Source organism: Mixophyes fleayi, chromosome 2 (assembly GCF_038048845.1).
Source record: "Mixophyes fleayi isolate aMixFle1 chromosome 2, aMixFle1.hap1, whole genome shotgun sequence".
Lineage (NCBI taxonomy): Eukaryota > Metazoa > Chordata > Amphibia > Anura > Limnodynastidae > Mixophyes > Mixophyes fleayi.
The window spans coordinates 139,738,257-139,754,975 of record NC_134403.1 but is presented as its reverse complement, the minus strand read 5'-3'; the positions used below and the strand labels follow the sequence as shown (position 1 = coordinate 139,754,975).

The 16,719-nt window shown below is 39.6% G+C and overlaps 1 protein-coding gene across 3 annotated transcripts in view; it reads right to left on the bottom strand.

Annotated features, from left to right (window-relative positions):
• LOC142141514 (serine/threonine-protein phosphatase 2A regulatory subunit B'' subunit beta-like) overlaps positions 1 to 16,719 on the bottom strand; it is an 86,755-nt gene that overhangs the window by 1,662 nt on the left and 68,374 nt on the right. For 2 of the 3 annotated variants that reach the window (XM_075200061.1, XM_075200063.1), the window contains 7 exons: positions 13,368 to 13,454; positions 11,953 to 12,106; positions 11,497 to 11,545; positions 3,520 to 3,609; positions 3,225 to 3,400; positions 2,910 to 3,028; positions 2,719 to 2,825 (listed from right to left, as the gene is read on the bottom strand). In XM_075200061.1, coding sequence (XP_075056162.1) covers positions 2,719 to 2,825; positions 2,910 to 3,028; positions 3,225 to 3,400; positions 3,520 to 3,609; positions 11,497 to 11,545; positions 11,953 to 12,106; positions 13,368 to 13,454 — 782 coding nt within the window. Of the gene's footprint in view, positions 1 to 2,714; positions 2,826 to 2,909; positions 3,029 to 3,224; positions 3,401 to 3,519; positions 3,610 to 11,496; positions 11,546 to 11,952; positions 12,107 to 13,367; positions 13,455 to 16,719 lie in introns of those variants that run through there. The other variant, XM_075200062.1, reaches the window with a different exon arrangement.

Sequence of the window (16,719 nt, the reverse complement as noted above, 5' to 3'; positions counted from 1 at the left end):
TTTGGTCATGTTGGCGCTTGTAGTACTACAAGCACCAGCATACCCATGGCTGCCAGGGCATACAGGGCCCACTGGGGCCTGTAGTCCTCTAAGGAAAAATTTAAATAAAACGCAGAAGTTTAAAAATTATTTTACCTGAAATAAAAACACTCCTATACTACCCTCATTCATCCTCTTTATTGCTCAACTAGTTCCAGGGTCTTCATCCATAATAAATACAACGTTCCATGGCTTGGTAAAATAAAAAAGCCTCATAAGTGACAATACTAGCGCGTAAGTTTTTTTTATTTTTAACTGTTAATTATACTGTAGACCAGCGGTTCCCAAACTGTGCGCCGCGGCTCCCTGGGGTGCCGCGGCGCTGTCACAGGGGTGCCGCGATCCCTAGGAAGAGAAAGGAGAGAGAAAAAAAAAAAAGCAAAAAAAAAAAACAAACAAAACTTACCCATCATCCAGCGCCGGATCCTCCTCCTCACTGACTGCCGGGCGTGACGTCATCACGTCCGTCAGCCTCAGTGAGGAGCAGCAGCAGAGAGGACGTCAGGAAAGAAGGTAAGTAAAGAAGAGTGAAGGGGGTCACAGAGACACGCTGAAGGAGGGGGACACAGAGACAGAGAGACACGCTGAAGGAGGGGGACACAGAGACAGAGAGACACGCTGAAGGAGGGGGACACAGAGACAGAGAGACACGCTGAAGGAGGGGGACACAGAGACAGAGAGACACAGAGACAGAGAGACACAGAGACAGAGAGACACAGAGACAGAGAGACACAGAGACAGAGAGACACAGAGACAGAGAGACACAGAGACAGAGAGACACAGAGACAGAGAGACACAGAGACAGAGAGACACAGAGACAGAGAGACACAGAGACAGAGAGACACAGAGACAGAGAGACACAGAGACAGAGAGACACAGAGACAGAGAGACAGAGAGACAGAGAGACACAGAGACACAGAGACAGAGAGACACGCTGAAGGAGGGGGACACAGAGACAGAGAGACACGCTGAAGGAGGGGGACACAGAGACAGAGAGACACGCTGAAGGAGGGGGACACAGAGACAGAGAGACACGCTGAAGGAGGGGGACACAGAGACAGAGAGACACGCTGAAGGAGGGGGACACAGAGACAGAGAGACACAGAGACAGAGAGACACGCTGAAGGAGGGGGACACAGAGAGACACGCTGAAGGAGGGGGACACAGAGACAGAGAGACACAGAGACAGAGAGACAGAGAGACACAGAGGCACAGAGACAGAGAGACACGCTGAAGGAGGGGGACACAGAGACAGAGAGACACGCTGAAGGAGGGGGACACAGAGACAGAGAGACACGCTGAAGGAGGGGGACACAGAGACAGAGAGACACGCTGAAGGAGGGGGACACAGAGACAGAGAGACACGCTGAAGGAGGGGGGACAGAGAGAGAGACACGCTGAAGGAGGGGGGACAGAGAGAGAGAGACACGCTGAAGGAGGTGGACAGAGAGAGAGAGACACGCTGAAGGAGGGGGACAGAGAGAGAGAGAGACACGCTGAAGGAGGGGGACAGAGAGAGAGAGAGAGAGACACGCTGAAGGAGGGGGACAGAGAGAGAGAGAGAGACACGCTGAAGGAGGGGGACAGAGAGAGAGAGAGACACGCTGAAGGAGGGGGACAGAGAGAGAGAGACACACTGAAGGAGGGGGACAGAGAGAGAGACACGCTGAAGGAGGGGGACAGAGAGAGAGACACGCTGAAGGAGGGGGACAGAGAGACACGCTGAAGGAGGGGGACAGAGACGCTGAAGGAGGGGGACAGAGACGCTGAAGGAGGGGGACAGAGTGAGAGATGGCGAAGAGGGGGACAAAGTAATATGGTGAAGGGGCGCAGCGATATGATGAAGGGTCACAATGTGATGGTGAAGGGGCCTAAATACATCTTACGTCATTTTGACCCAACTACTTAAAAAACGGGACTACCCGGTAATTATTTTGGCTTAGGGGTGCCTTGGAAAAATTATGATGACCTTAAGGGTGCCTCGAACTGAGAAAGTTTGGGAACCACTGCTGTAGACATTTTCCCTGTTGACATTTCATATCCAACCCGTCCCACTTTTTTTGTATTGCCGTTTTAATTTGTTTAAATCTATGTCAAAACTGTACATATTTTACATGTTGACATTTTAACCATTTATACATTCTGAACATGTACAGATTACGACTGACATTACAACAGACAACATTATGGTGAAGACATTTTCACTGTCGACATTTCATATCCAACCCGTCCTATAGCCATAATTTTTAGCACTATATCAATTATGTTAATCAAATGGTAAGCTTCACAATGTTCATAAGCCCAAAAACTGGAATCCTGCCACTAAAGCAAATCTTTAACATAACAAACAAGAATACCAGTCAAATATATTGTCCATGGAATAATCCATATGTAACACAATCTTACTCCCTTTACACCTTTATCCCAAATTACTGGAGGAGAATTAGTTAGCAACTACACAACGCACTATCAATTTTTCATTCTACTTTGCTTTGTAAAAATGGGAAAGCGATTACTGGTCCCTCAGAAAATATTTTTTGTTCATGTTCTATTTTCATCTCTAGATTTCATGAGACATACAGCAGTGAGTACATAGACTGATGTTCTGACATTCAACAGAATGATCAAAGCCTCTCTATAATGCATCAAAACCTTTTTTCCCACATAAAAGTTTCCTACCCATCATTCCACTGTTCTGTTGCGGCCTCTTCAGCTACTAAGATGGCATATTCTTCTGCAGCATATTTTTCCCAGTCTGAAAGTTCTTGTCCTTCATTTTCACCAACCTACATGAGAAATACAGTCATATGAGGAAGATACCACACTGAGAACATAGAGCAGTGTATAAGTCAGTTTTGCTTGTCACCTACCCGCAATATAGAGAATGGATCTTTCTGTTCATGGTCCAAGTACTTGTCTAGATTTAGGAAAGTGTCAAAAAATAGATTTGCCTGCTTGCATTTCTTTAAGTCATGAAGAGTAATTTTACCTGCGGAAAAGAGGACACCAGGACAACTTTAAACTAGTGAAAAATGAAAAAGTTTAAAACAAGGCTTTGAACTTACCTTGTTTTAACATAACACATTTATACATAGTTACAGGACGAAAGAAGACCGACAATATATACATGTCAACCATAGATAAAGGCACAATTGTAAATAAACCTTTGTACTAAGGCCACTTACCCTCACTTTGTGGTTTGACAAGATCTAACATCTGACAAAGACAATCCTCAAAAGGTAGTGGTTCAATGGCCATACTTTCCATCTTCTGGCATTGTTCTTCATAGAAATACTCCAGCTCATACATAGATAACACGCCATCTCCATCTAGGTCCATGCAGCGAAACCAGTATGCAATACTGAAAGGTTATAGACAAAAAACAAAAACCATAACTTCAAGAAGAAAGAGTAACACACCTATTGACAACTGCAGTTCACCTAAACAAAGATAAATTCCCATGCTACGTCTACAACTCACCTGGTCTGTGTTTTCTTGTCCTCTTCAGATAAGAGAAACCATACGAAGTCTGCATAGCTAATTTTCCCCTTCTTCTGTGCTTTTCGACCTCTGGCAGACAAAGAATAAAGCAGATTTGGAACAACATTTAGCAGGGAGACAGGATTCCATTCTCTGCAAATATACACCTTAAATACAGAGCACTGCTGGGCTGTAGAACTACTACACAATTGCACATATTCACAAAAACCGAAGCAAAGAAAGTGTTTAAAGCATACAATTTTTTAGTATCAAATCTTAGGAGATGTGATTTGACCTTTTATGAATAGGTCTTGGTTATCTACGATACAAAGACTATCTATGATAGCAATGTATGCATTTTAACCACAGCCATACTAATGCTGATATATTAGTCATTAATAACTATGACAATATATGAGTCACTGTGCACATTGTTTGCTTACACACCCGGACACATAACAGGACTTTCTTAACAAGCAAAGACACTACCCAACTAAAGGGATGTCTTATAAAAACAATGAGAAGATTCACTTCCTATGGTCAATACTGATAAGCCACTCCAGCAGGACAAAAGACTCCTGTTAATGTCATTTGCATTGGCTTCAGAGGGTTACCATGTCAATTGCCATCTATTCTCCTTTCATAGTGGCTTATCTGCATTATCTGTATAGGTAAAGGAATCAAATGATATGAGGAACAAAGGCACAGGAAGATCTCACCAGAGAGCATACTGTGAGAGCATTTCTAGGTCCTCAATGATGATGGTAATAATGATATGTGAAGGAGTTAAAAATCTTGGTATTTGCCTTAAAAATACATTCAGTGTAATCACCAGCTCCAGCCTTAAACTATCTCAAAGACCCCTAGGACAGGGGATAATGGATGAGGACATTGGGAGTACTGGCTCCAGTGAAAGTTGATAAGAACCCATAAAAGTGACATGAAGAGAACTAACTAGCTTTGTCAGAAGATTTATATTTACTCAGGAAAATATCAATCATGTGTTTCTGTTCTATAACCAGATCAAACGCTTTTTCATGTATAAATGTATGCCAGAAATAAACGAGCACAGCTCAGTTCTATCTTGACATTGGCATGTCTGTGTCTTGATTACTGATCTCCTGGTTAACCAGCATCTTATCTCACTGATATCTGAAGGGACTTGATAAAGGAGAGGTAAAATTACCCTAACATTACGTGGGGGCTCGAATAGCCAGGATCTCGGACAACCTATACAGATGACAAATAACGCTTGCAGCATCAGCTAGAATCACGGACAGCTCAAACCCGTACGGTGAGTAAATTCAGCTGTGATTTTTCCACTGATTTACTCTCTGTCCAGCATTCTTGTTGTGTGTCTAAAAGCTGTTCATCTGTATATGGTAAGAGAGATTTCCTGAACCCAGATATCTGTTTGAGAGCATAAAAAGCGCTAACTATATGGTTGAATTTAATATATGTCAAAAGTACTCACGATTCTATTTTAAAAATTAATTTGGTTATTGCTCAGACTGTTCATGTGCTGTTATACTTAGAAAGCATTCTGATGATACTGTTCTACACTGGAAGCTGTAATTGATAGAACTGTTTTTGAATGTGTTGTGGATGCAAAGCAATATTATTGTATGTTAAATGTGCATTTAAATAAGGATATATATTGCAGCAAAATATAGGGTATTTTTGGTCTCAAGTGTTACTATATTGGCAAGTTAATCACATACCCTTTGAAGGGAAGCCTATCTGTCTGTACAGCATAAAGAAATTACCACCTGGGTTACGTAATGAAATTGTAAAGGGATATTCTGGTGATTATGAAATAAGAAAGCAAAAATGGTTACAGCTGCAACAGAGATTTGCACAATTGTTATTAGTGTTTGTTTTTGATTATATTTCTTTGTATAGTATGCAAATATTTTTCAGCCAGAATAGAAGGAATTAAGAGGTTTTTGAACGATAGTATGGAGGTATAATTCTCTGTAAAATACAGATAACTGCTATAAGAGTGCATGCGGTAAAGCAACCCAACAGTACAGTATATTCAGAAATTGATCAATTCTGAATACTAGGGTGCACAGGGCTAGCAGGGTTGTTGGGTTTATAAAACCCACAAAGGTACAGGAATACAGAGAAGTAAAGAAATTTCTAAAAAAATAAACAAACAACAAATATTTAAAAACAAATATTTGACAGAGCAAGCTTCCCATTAGAGGGCACACTAGATCCAGAAAAGGTTTCAAAACACCAATAAAGCATGGATAAGCAGAAAAGGACATGCAGATGTGGTTAACATGTGGTATACAGTATCATTAGAGATGAGAAAAAAGAAAAGAAGAGAGAATGCACACATAGGTACAGGTCTATTAGACATGCCACCGCCTTATGTGGACCCTACAGCTCCACCGCAGAAACCAGACAATAGACCAGATACACCACTAGGTACCTCAACAGACAGGTCACATAGTACAGTTAGCAGCACAAAAGGGGCATTCGCAATTAGAAACTCATTCAGTGACCCCAGTGGACGCAGCTAACACTCCATCAATCACGTTTCAAACCCCAAGTCAAATCCATTCTCAGTCTGCTAATAACGAAATAAAGGATTATCCTGAGAGACAGTGTTTGCAATGTGGAATCTAATGCACCTCCTTGTACAGATAATTCTTACAGGAAAATGTTTACAAGATACCAATGATGGTAAGCCGGTTGAAGGATCACAATATCAGTCCATTAAGAGAAACAACAAATCAGAGGGTGAGAAGGAGAACAACATCGGAAAAGCAGGTATTGCATTCTCACACTAATATGTATCCAGTCAGAATACAAAGGGTGCCTAACCCAAACTTTGATGCCAATACTGCCGAAGGGGCTAATAATAGGAGTGATGACTCAAATAATTAACAGCAGGGGTTAACAGCAAGAGCACCAGAAGGTGGCAGGGGGGCTATTACTCATCCTGCACCCCCTGTAGAAGAAAGAAATACTTATAACAGTGGTCTTGAATTTCTAGCCAGAGTACAATTGTGGTGTCATAAACAAAAATTAAAAGCACCAGCAGCACCAGACATAACACAGAGAAATGATTCAGTAAGGATGTATTTGGATAAATTAACAACCAGACAAAATGATGATGTTTTTCTACAGAAACCCCAGATGGTCAAAGAATGTTGAAAACAAAGTTTTTGAATGGTTTAAAGAATGAGGTAAGAAGCCAACTCTTTACAGTCAGACCTGAGGCATTGTCTATGAAAATGTTATCTTTGCTACAGGTACTTGGAGGACTGGAGGGCCAGGAAGCAGAAAAAAGGGAAAGGAATGCCCAAAAGACTCCTCAGGTAACTGTACACCTGGTACAGGGAAAAGGAACATGGTAAGTAAGGCAGCAGCCTAAAGGAACAGAAACAGTAAGTGCAAGACAAAGGAATCAAGGTGAGGACATGACTGGCAGATGTTTTTTATGTAAATTACCAGGTCACATGAAGAAGGACTGCAGGATATACAAGAAATGGCAGCAGCAGCAAACGGAAACCAGCGGTCCCCAGGGCACCATAAGCAGCAATCAATGAAGATATGGCTCCCCGTTGTCAACACCTTGTCAAGTTCTTGTAAACACCTCTGAAGAGGGTAAGCTGCCTGGAACTACTGTGTAAATTACACTGCCCACTGGTCAACAATTGGACTGCCTAATTGACATGGGAGCAAGCCAAACAGTATTGAGACACGATTAAGTACCACAAGAATAAGTGACCTCAGATTATGCAAAAGCATTAGGGTTGACAGGACAGCCCATACACCTGAGGAAAAGAAAGAAAGTTAAGATACAAGTAAACAAAGACTGTACTCCTGTCCCTATAGAGTTTCTCACTTCAAACACTTGTCCTGTAAATCTACTGGGTGCCGACATATTACAGTTAATGAGAGCATGCATTAAATACACCCCAGAAGGGATGAAATGCACCAGTCAACTTCCAGACAACATATCTAATCAGGTAGAAGCAGCAGTACAGGTGTTTTTGATACAACCAAGTGAAAAAACACATCTCAAGATGAGGCACCACTACCACAGTGTCTGAAGGATGTACCTGAGAAAATATGGTCAAAGGGAAAAAACTGATGTGGGACTGTTAAAAGTTGCTCCGGTACAACTTATACTAAAACCTAACACACTACTAATATGTGTTAAACAATATCCTTTGACTATGTTACAGAATAAAGCAATCACAAAACAATTTCAAAAATACCAAGACAAAAGGTATAGTAAAGAAATGTTGATCACCTTTTAATACACCTTTATTCCCAGTCAAGGAAAGAGAACAGTAAGAGGGAGGAGCTCCCGAATTCAGGTTAATTCACGATCTCAGAGAAATAAATAAACGACTGGTTGTGAACACACCCATTGTCCCAAACCCACATACCTTGCTGAACCAAATTCCTGTTACATCAATGTGGTTTACAGTTATAGATCTAGCAAATGCTTTCTTTTCTGTACCAATAACTAACGATTCACAGAAAATGCTGGATTTTACGCATGAAGGAACACAATACTGCTGGACCAGATTGCCCCAGGGAGGGGCCACCAGCCCTTCAGAATTCTCTGAAGCAATGTCAACTGTCTTACAAGGTTGGTTACCGCAATATCCTGAAACTACCTGACTATTGCAGTATGTTGATAGCTGCCGATAGTGAACAACAGTGTAAAGAAGAAACTGTTTCTCTACTAACCTTTTTGGCCCAGCAGGACTGCAGAGTGTCCAAATCCAAGCAGCACAGAAGGTAATTTTCTTAGGACACTGCATTTCATAGGGCACTAAACATCTGACGCCACAAAGAGTACAAGCGATACAACAGGTAAAAACACCTTTCAGCAGCCAGACTCACTAAGTGCGAGGTAGCATTGTTAAGTGCTTCACATGTCACAGTCAAACGGTGCACAGTATTAAATCCAGCAACATTGTTACCCCTAATGTATGAATCTCAAGATTCAAAAGGAGGGAATAATAGTGAAGAACAAGAGCCGTCAGAAGAAAGACATTGTGATAGTGAAGGTGATGACGATGAATTAGGTGAAAATATTAACCACAATTTTTCTTTTTCATATGATTGCCTCCCTCTTATGGATATGGAAACACAGACTCTTCCAAATGTTAGTGACTCTCCCTTGTCTAATGCGGTGTATGTACTTTATGTAGATGGTTCCAGGTATTATGGTAACGGATCACCATTTACAGGATACGCAGTGACTACAGAAAATGAAGTAGTTGACTCAGGACCACTATCATCGATACTGTCAGCACAAGCTGCTGAACTGATAGCACTCACCAAGGCATTGGAATATGCAGAAGGAATCACTGCCAATATCTACACGGATTCCAGGTATGCTTGGGGAGTGACGCAGGACTTTGGTCCAATATGGAAGAGCAGAGATTTCTAGGCCTCTAGTGGTAAGGACGCACAGCATGCCAATCTAATAAGAAACTTGTTTAGAGCATTGCAATTGCCACACAAGGTTGCCGTAATTAAAATAGAAGCACATACAAGGAATGAGACTTTTGTTTCAAAAGGGAACACGTTGTGCAGATGCAGAAGAAAAAAAAAGGCGGCTAAGAGAAAGCCTGAAAGAGAAGTATACACAATACAGAAAGAAATGTCTGACAACACTGATCTAAAAAAATTCAACAAAAAACAGGACCATTGGAGAAAGAAAGATGGAGACGATTAGGAGCACAAGAAGATTGCGCTGGTATGTGGAAACTGAATGATAAACTTTGTCTTCCACAGGTTTTGTTCCCTCCCATGTTACAGATAGCTCATGGACAGCTGCACCTGGGGAAGGAACAGATGACCAGCGTGGTCCATCACCATTGGATAGCTCCAGGATTCAATAAAGCTGCTACAGACTATGTTCAGGCCTGCTGGATCTGTAGAACTTCAAATCCAGGAAAAAGGGTAAAAACGTCACAAGGTACAACTTCAAAAGCCTTTTATCCTTTTCATAGACTACAGATAGACTATATACAAGTGCCTAAATCTGGAATATATGAATATGTTTTAGTCTGTACAGATCTTTTCAGTAAATGGCCGGAGACTTGGCCAGTAGCCAAGGCAGCAGCAAAAGCAACTGCGTAAAGACTGATTGGTGAGATTGTGTGCAGGTATGGTGTCCCTGAGGTAATTGAATCAGATAGAGGTACACACTTCACAGGGGAAATAATACAACACATAATGACAGATCTAGGCATACAGCAAGCTTTTCATGTGCCGTACAGACCACAGGTTAGTGGGCGAGTAGAAAGGTTGAATGGGACATTGAAACTGAAGATTCAGAAAGTCATAGCTGAAATAAAAAATAAAAAAAAAAACATGGCCAGAATGCCTGCCCATAGCCTTGTTCAGTGTAAGAACTGTGCCAAATAGGAATAGCAAGCGGTCTCCTTATGAAATACTTTTTGGAACACTACCAAAGACAGGGTGTTATTATCCACAGCAATTACAACATAAACATGGAGATTTGACTAGCTATATGAGAAGTCTAACTGACCATTTGAACTATTTGTATGTTCTAGCATTTTCTTCACTTCCAGAGCCTGATTCAGACCTACAGCCGCATAAGCTGAAACCTGGCGATTGGGTGTATTTAAAGAAACACGCGAGGAGAACTTTTGAACCAAGGTTGGAGGGTCCGTATCAGGTCTTGCTGACCACCCCCACATCAGTGAAACTCCAGAACCGAGACTCCTGGGTGCACGCATCACACTGCAAGACGACGCTGGTCACACTGGACACATAACCTAGATCTCTGTGATAACACAGACATGGGACCTGTTTGCCCACAACAAACTGCAGTATTTCAAATATGTATGTTGCAGCATAACACTAGTGTGTGTATGGGCATTACACCCACTACTCATTATCACTGTGGTATTGATCATATTGATAGGATGGAACTGGTATATGTCATGTACGTTCAGAAAAGATATACAGAGATTACAGCAGAGGCATGAAGAAAAGATACTTTTTGAATAAACAGGGGCAGAAGTGCTGATATCTGTACTCGATCCCGAGTGAATGGTGAAAGACCCTTGCTTTCTCACAAGAGACTGTACAAAATTAGTCTGGGCTGCGTTAGATGTCACCATTTCAGGCCTTAACATTTTTTACTGTATATATATTATTAAAAGGAGGAAGATTGTGAGAGCATTTCTAGTTCCTCAATGATGATGGTAATAATGATATGTGAAGGAGTTAAAAATCTTGGTATTTGCCTTAAAAATACATTCAGTGTAATCACCAGCTCCAGCCTTGAACTATCTCAAAGACCCCTAGGACAGGGGATAATGGATGAGGACATTGGGAGTACTGGCACCAGTGAAAGTTGATAAGAACCCATAAAAGTGACATGAAGAGAACTAACTAGCTTTGTCAGAAGATTTATATTTACTCAGGAAAATATCAATCATGTGTTTCTGTTCTATAACCAGATCAAACGCTTTTTCATGTATAAATGTATGCCAGAAATAAACGAGCACAGCTCAGTTCTATCTTGACATTGGCATGTCTGTGTCTTGATTACTGATCTCCTGGTTAACCAGCATCTTATCTCACTGATATCTGAAGGGACTTGATAAAGGAGAGGTAAAATTACCCTAACAATACAAATAAGGCAGTTAGATACGGACTCCCCTAAATAAGTGTAATGTATGGTGAACACTGTTGATTTGTCCTGACTAAAGTTGCTGACAAAATATAAAGTAATACAATGTTAATCTACTGTGTAATAAAAAAAAAAAATAAAAAAAAATAGTTAACTCTAAAGACAAGGCTGACACCCATTTTACCAACCAAGTGGTTATTTTTGACGCTTGTAGTGAAACTGTTAAACTAAAAAGTAATCCAAGTCATCTAATTTTGAAGCAATAACAGATATTTTCTTTACTCCACTTTTAAGAATATTTGTTAATCTAGACCATAAATTATAGTTACCGTGTTACAGCTCCTGAGAAAATTCTTTCGATAACTCTACTTGATATGGCTGTAGGTATAAAAAACCTAATTAGTACAGCACCATTTTCTTACCATACAAACACAAATCATGACTAAAGTGCTTAATGTAATGACTGTGCCCTCATAAGTGATCCTTTTCTGAAGTCTTGAAGAAAAGTGATGCTTTTTATTGTAACCCATCAATTTATGGTATGTGCTTTCGAGAAGGGGAAATGCAAAAGGGACCATGTAATTCACACATTGTTCTATTATTTAGGAGAGAATGACATCTATTTGCTACATTCAGTTCATTCCTTCCATATGAAAAACATAAGCAGATCCAATATCCATATACAGGCAATGAAACCTTCGTAAAATATTGGCAAAAGGAAACTGCACCTAATAAGTTGGATAAAAAAGAAGAAACAGTAAGAATAGTGGAAGGAGTTACTGTACCATGATCATTGTGCTTGGATAGGTCCTGCTCATCTATGTACAAGTCGTGGTCTGTGTCGAGCTCCCAGAATTTACAGTAGATTACATAAAAATGTTCATAGGAAAAATAATCTGTTGACTGGTTGATGTCTTCCTCCTCCAGTAATGCCACATGCTGAAAAGATGACGAGACAGGAAGGGTGGTGTATTTTCATGCTACTGATAATCAGACAGCCTGTAAGTGGGTTACTCAAAAAGAATGTGTGGACAGATTAGGTAAACTGAACTGATTTAATACTGCATTTGGAAGAACTAAACATAATCCGGTAGCAGATTCTTTGTACCCAGCCAACGTTTAATGCTCCATACAAACACTATATATTACAAAACTTATTGAAAGTTAAATGCTACTTTATGGCATCTAATTTAATTCATATACCATTGAGTTCCCATGATGGCCAGAATCTAATGACCCCAAATGAGAAAATAAATAGGAGATACTTTCTTATATACACGGATCCCCATCCGCATTTCTTTAATTGTCAAACAATTGTGCACCATGCTAAAACTTCACTTTCTGACTGAGCAAAATCCAGTGAAACCCATTTTAAAGTAAAATATTAGAGGATGTCACCCCCCCCAAAAGTGTCTCAAATGACTGACCCTACACCCTTTATTTCCTTTACCTAGTTCTGTTACTTGGCGACAGTGTAGTACTGACCCAGTAGAATCAGACAACCAAATTCTGGTGATGAACCCACCAGAACACACTCCAAATTTACATCTAATCGGCTTGTAAATAACTGAGGCCACACTAAAAACAGTGCATTGAGTCATTTAGAGACCAAGCATGATCCAAATAAAGGAAAAATTGTATGTGTTAGAACCCCAAAATATCAACTTTGATGAAACAGAGGTAAGAAACATTTTGATATTTATTCTCACAAAATATTCCACTTAAAAGTATTGTATTTTGGGTGGTATTCGCCTTTACATGTCAGTTTTAATTGAATACTTCATTTTATCTTTATCATTTTTTCTTCATTTTATTATGGACAAGTCAAATATATTTTGATTGAAACAAAAACTGGTTGGTACTTTTATAGAACAAATAGTTTACTGTACACAAGAAATCTACACATTTATGGTAGACAATTCTTGACGTGGCACTACTTGTAGAGATTGTTGTACAACTTATGTTGAAGTTACAAAATCTGTAACCAAGGGGTTGACAAAGGCTTCTTTAAACAATTACCTGCAAATGTTAGACAAACTATATTGCATACAACCTCTAATTATTGTTAGAAAACAAATAAAATAAATACATGTGAAATGTGTGAGAAACCTGGTGTAAAGTACAAATAGGGTAAAACACACATAAACTGCATGCTAGTTTATATAGCCACAAGTGTACATGAAAACATGTCATGACTTACCTGCAGAAAATTACTCTTCCTGAGCTCTGGACATGTGATCCGACCAGACCATGATCTGTTTACAACGTAAAATATCCTTTGAACCACCTACAAATATCATAAATAAAGATGAAGGAATTTTGAAGAGGACATTAAATTGTTCTAGAAAAAGTAGTAAGTTAATGGAACAGGCACTCAGAACCGCACAACGTAATAGAGCAAAGTGACTGGCTCAGAACAGCATTAAGTAATACAGCCTGTATGCCCCTCTCCTATTTGAGCTTCACTCTGTTCACCTCATGATGAATGCCGCATAAAATATGAAAATAACAAACTAATCCTTATGATCTATACAATGGGCTCAAGCTTCTATTGGACTAAAACATAGAGCAGAATGCTATTATAGTCCATCAAGAATTTGAGAGAAGTACCACATGAATGGTTACTACAGCATATGGATTAATAAATATTACAAGTGAACTTCTATATGGTCTGTATGGAAAATAAACATGTATATAAAGCCTAAAATTACAAAGGAAATGGCTGAATACATACAGACATACTGTATCCCAAATGCTGCTCATCATTATACAGGGCATCCCTCTACAAAGGGGATGTGTACTAGTAAATAAAATAGACATTCCACACATTTTGATCGACATGTGGCACGAATCATTCTGTATATAGAGCCAAATTCTCTATATATTGGCATTTAATAACATAAGGAATGGAGGCTATCCTAAACCATCTTTCATACATGGGATATTCTTGTTCTATTTGGAATGGGTAGCTCTATACCGCACATAGAAACTTTAAAGAGGTCACATGGAAATATTAACGAAGAAAGTAGAAATGCAAGGCATTTAGTCACAGCAGTATTGTGTGTTAAGCTTGCCACAAATGTACAGATTTGTACTGACAGATCAAGATTGTGTGTTGTACTGGGTTAGCTAGTTACTACCACTGGACAACCACATGAAGTTATGGGACTGATAAACCATATTGCACAGTGTGTCACTGGCTACAAAGTCAAAATTATAAACTTGAAACAAAGTGGAATTATGCTGAATGGTTGCTTACAAGTAATTATTGGTTTAGGGTTTTAAAGATAGAAGCAAAGAATCCTCATTTTTTTGTTTTGTTCCAAAATAAGAAATGGCTTGGAAAGATGATTTCACTCCTGACACACTCGTTTGTCTAACATGCAGAGCTCAATGTGATTAACATTTCTGGCTTAAATTACAGTCTAAACAAATAATGAGAGCTAGCAAATTATATATGCAGATAGGAGAATGCACAATATACCTCTGGTATAAAGAGAAAACGGACCACTACGTCAGTGTATGTCTGACTATTACCAGGAAAAAAACAACAAGCAATACAATTCTTGACCCTGAAGTATGTCATTAAGAGCAACCAGAGAGTCTATTATAGCATCCTCTAAGCAGTGTTTCTTAAACCTGGTCCTCAGTGTATGTTTTCCATATGTCTTTGCTTTAGCACAGGTGTATTCATTACTGACTGACAACATTGTAATAGATCCACAGGTGGCATAATGATTACTCTTGTCACCTGGAAAACCTGCTCTGTTAAGGGTCCCGAGGACTAGGTTTGAGAAACACTGCTCTAAAGCGCATCTGCTGGGAACTATTACACATAAAATGACTAGCCAGAGCCACACTCCAACATTTGCTAAAAACATCTAACTTGTGGCTGGGATTTCAATGGTCGCAGTAATAACGCATTGTTCTAGAACACTGTCTGGGAGCTCTGAGAGATATAGAAATTATTCTATTACTGTCTTTACTGGAGAAGGACATAAGAAAACAGACTGGTAGCTGGTGTGGGGTAGGGTACAATTGTGTTTAATGAACTTGTGTCTTTTCAACCGCAGAAACTATGTTTAATCATCAATAAATCAAGAGAGTATTGGGAGACCTATAAAAAATATTTGTTTTTTATATCAACTTTACATTTGTTCTTTAAAGAGCAAAACTAATGATTTATATTAAAAATAAAAAACCCATAGTACTCCCACATAGTTTTCAAAACAAAATAGCAGCCAGTTCATGCACTGGATGGAGGCTGACATTTGAAAATATACAAGTACATTGGGCAGCACAGTGGCTAAATGGTTAGCACGTCTGCCTTACAGCACTGGGGTCATGAGTTCAATTCCCGACCATCTGTGAGGAGTTTGTATGCTCTCCCCGTGTTTGCGTGGGTTTCCTCCTTGTGCTCCAGTTTCCTCCCACACTCCAAAAACATACTGGTAGGTTAATTGGCTGCTAACAAATTGACCCTAGTCTGTCTGTCCGTGTGTGTGTGTGTGTATGTTAGGGAATTTAGACTGTAAGCTCTAATGGGGCAGGGACTGATGTGAGTGAGTGCTCTGTACAGCTCTGCGCAATTAGTGGCGCTATTTAAATAAATGGTAATAATAATAAATAAAGTACATTAAATTGTACAAGGAAAGAAAGATTTGGAGCCCTACACTAATCTGACTTCTAAATGTAACTAGCAAAGTCCACTTTCATATCCAATACAACCTTCGCCTTAAACTAGCCATACACTTTACCAATCGTTAAATGAATCAACCAACAGTGATCAGATAGAGCTGATTTGAGTGTGTGTATTGCAATTTAAATACACCAAATCCTACAACTGCCTTACATTGCGCATTAAACTTTATGCTTTATAAAAAAGGTCAAAATAATAATGTGCAAAGCAATCACTTTATTTTATATAAAGAACAAATGGATAATGGACTGATGGCTATTTGGCTTAAATAGCACAACGTGTTGTGGAACGCCAACACATCGCTTACTTGGGTTTTAATTTGAAAGCTTATCTGTTAACCCTGAACGGCTCTTCAGGGGTCATATAGTTGCAAGTGTAGCTCAATGAAGCTTAGAGTAACAGTTTTACATTCTCAAGCTTTGAGACAGCTTTGTGTTTAAATTTATATCACAAATCAGTATAGTTTTTTTTGCAGCCATTCTTTAAAGCTCACAAGGAACATTGGATGCTGGAGGAAACAAGGGTATCTTCATGTTTATAACTTTGCTCCAGAGTTCGATAGTTTCAGCTTTTACAATTTAACAGAAATGTCCACAAACTGAATACTACAGATATTTACAATGGATACATTTCATCATTAACCATATAAATTTGTCCCTCACTCCCTACTACACAACATATGAGCTCCAACCCTTTGCAAGTCTTGCTTGAGAGGCAAAACTCAGATTTCTGTTATATTCTCAGTTACTAACGTAAGCTATGATAGCCCAACTTCAATTATGAAGGTATAGTAGAAAGACGTTGGGCTGCCTCCCTATCCTCAATCTTGGGATAGAATATTTTTGGCTCACAC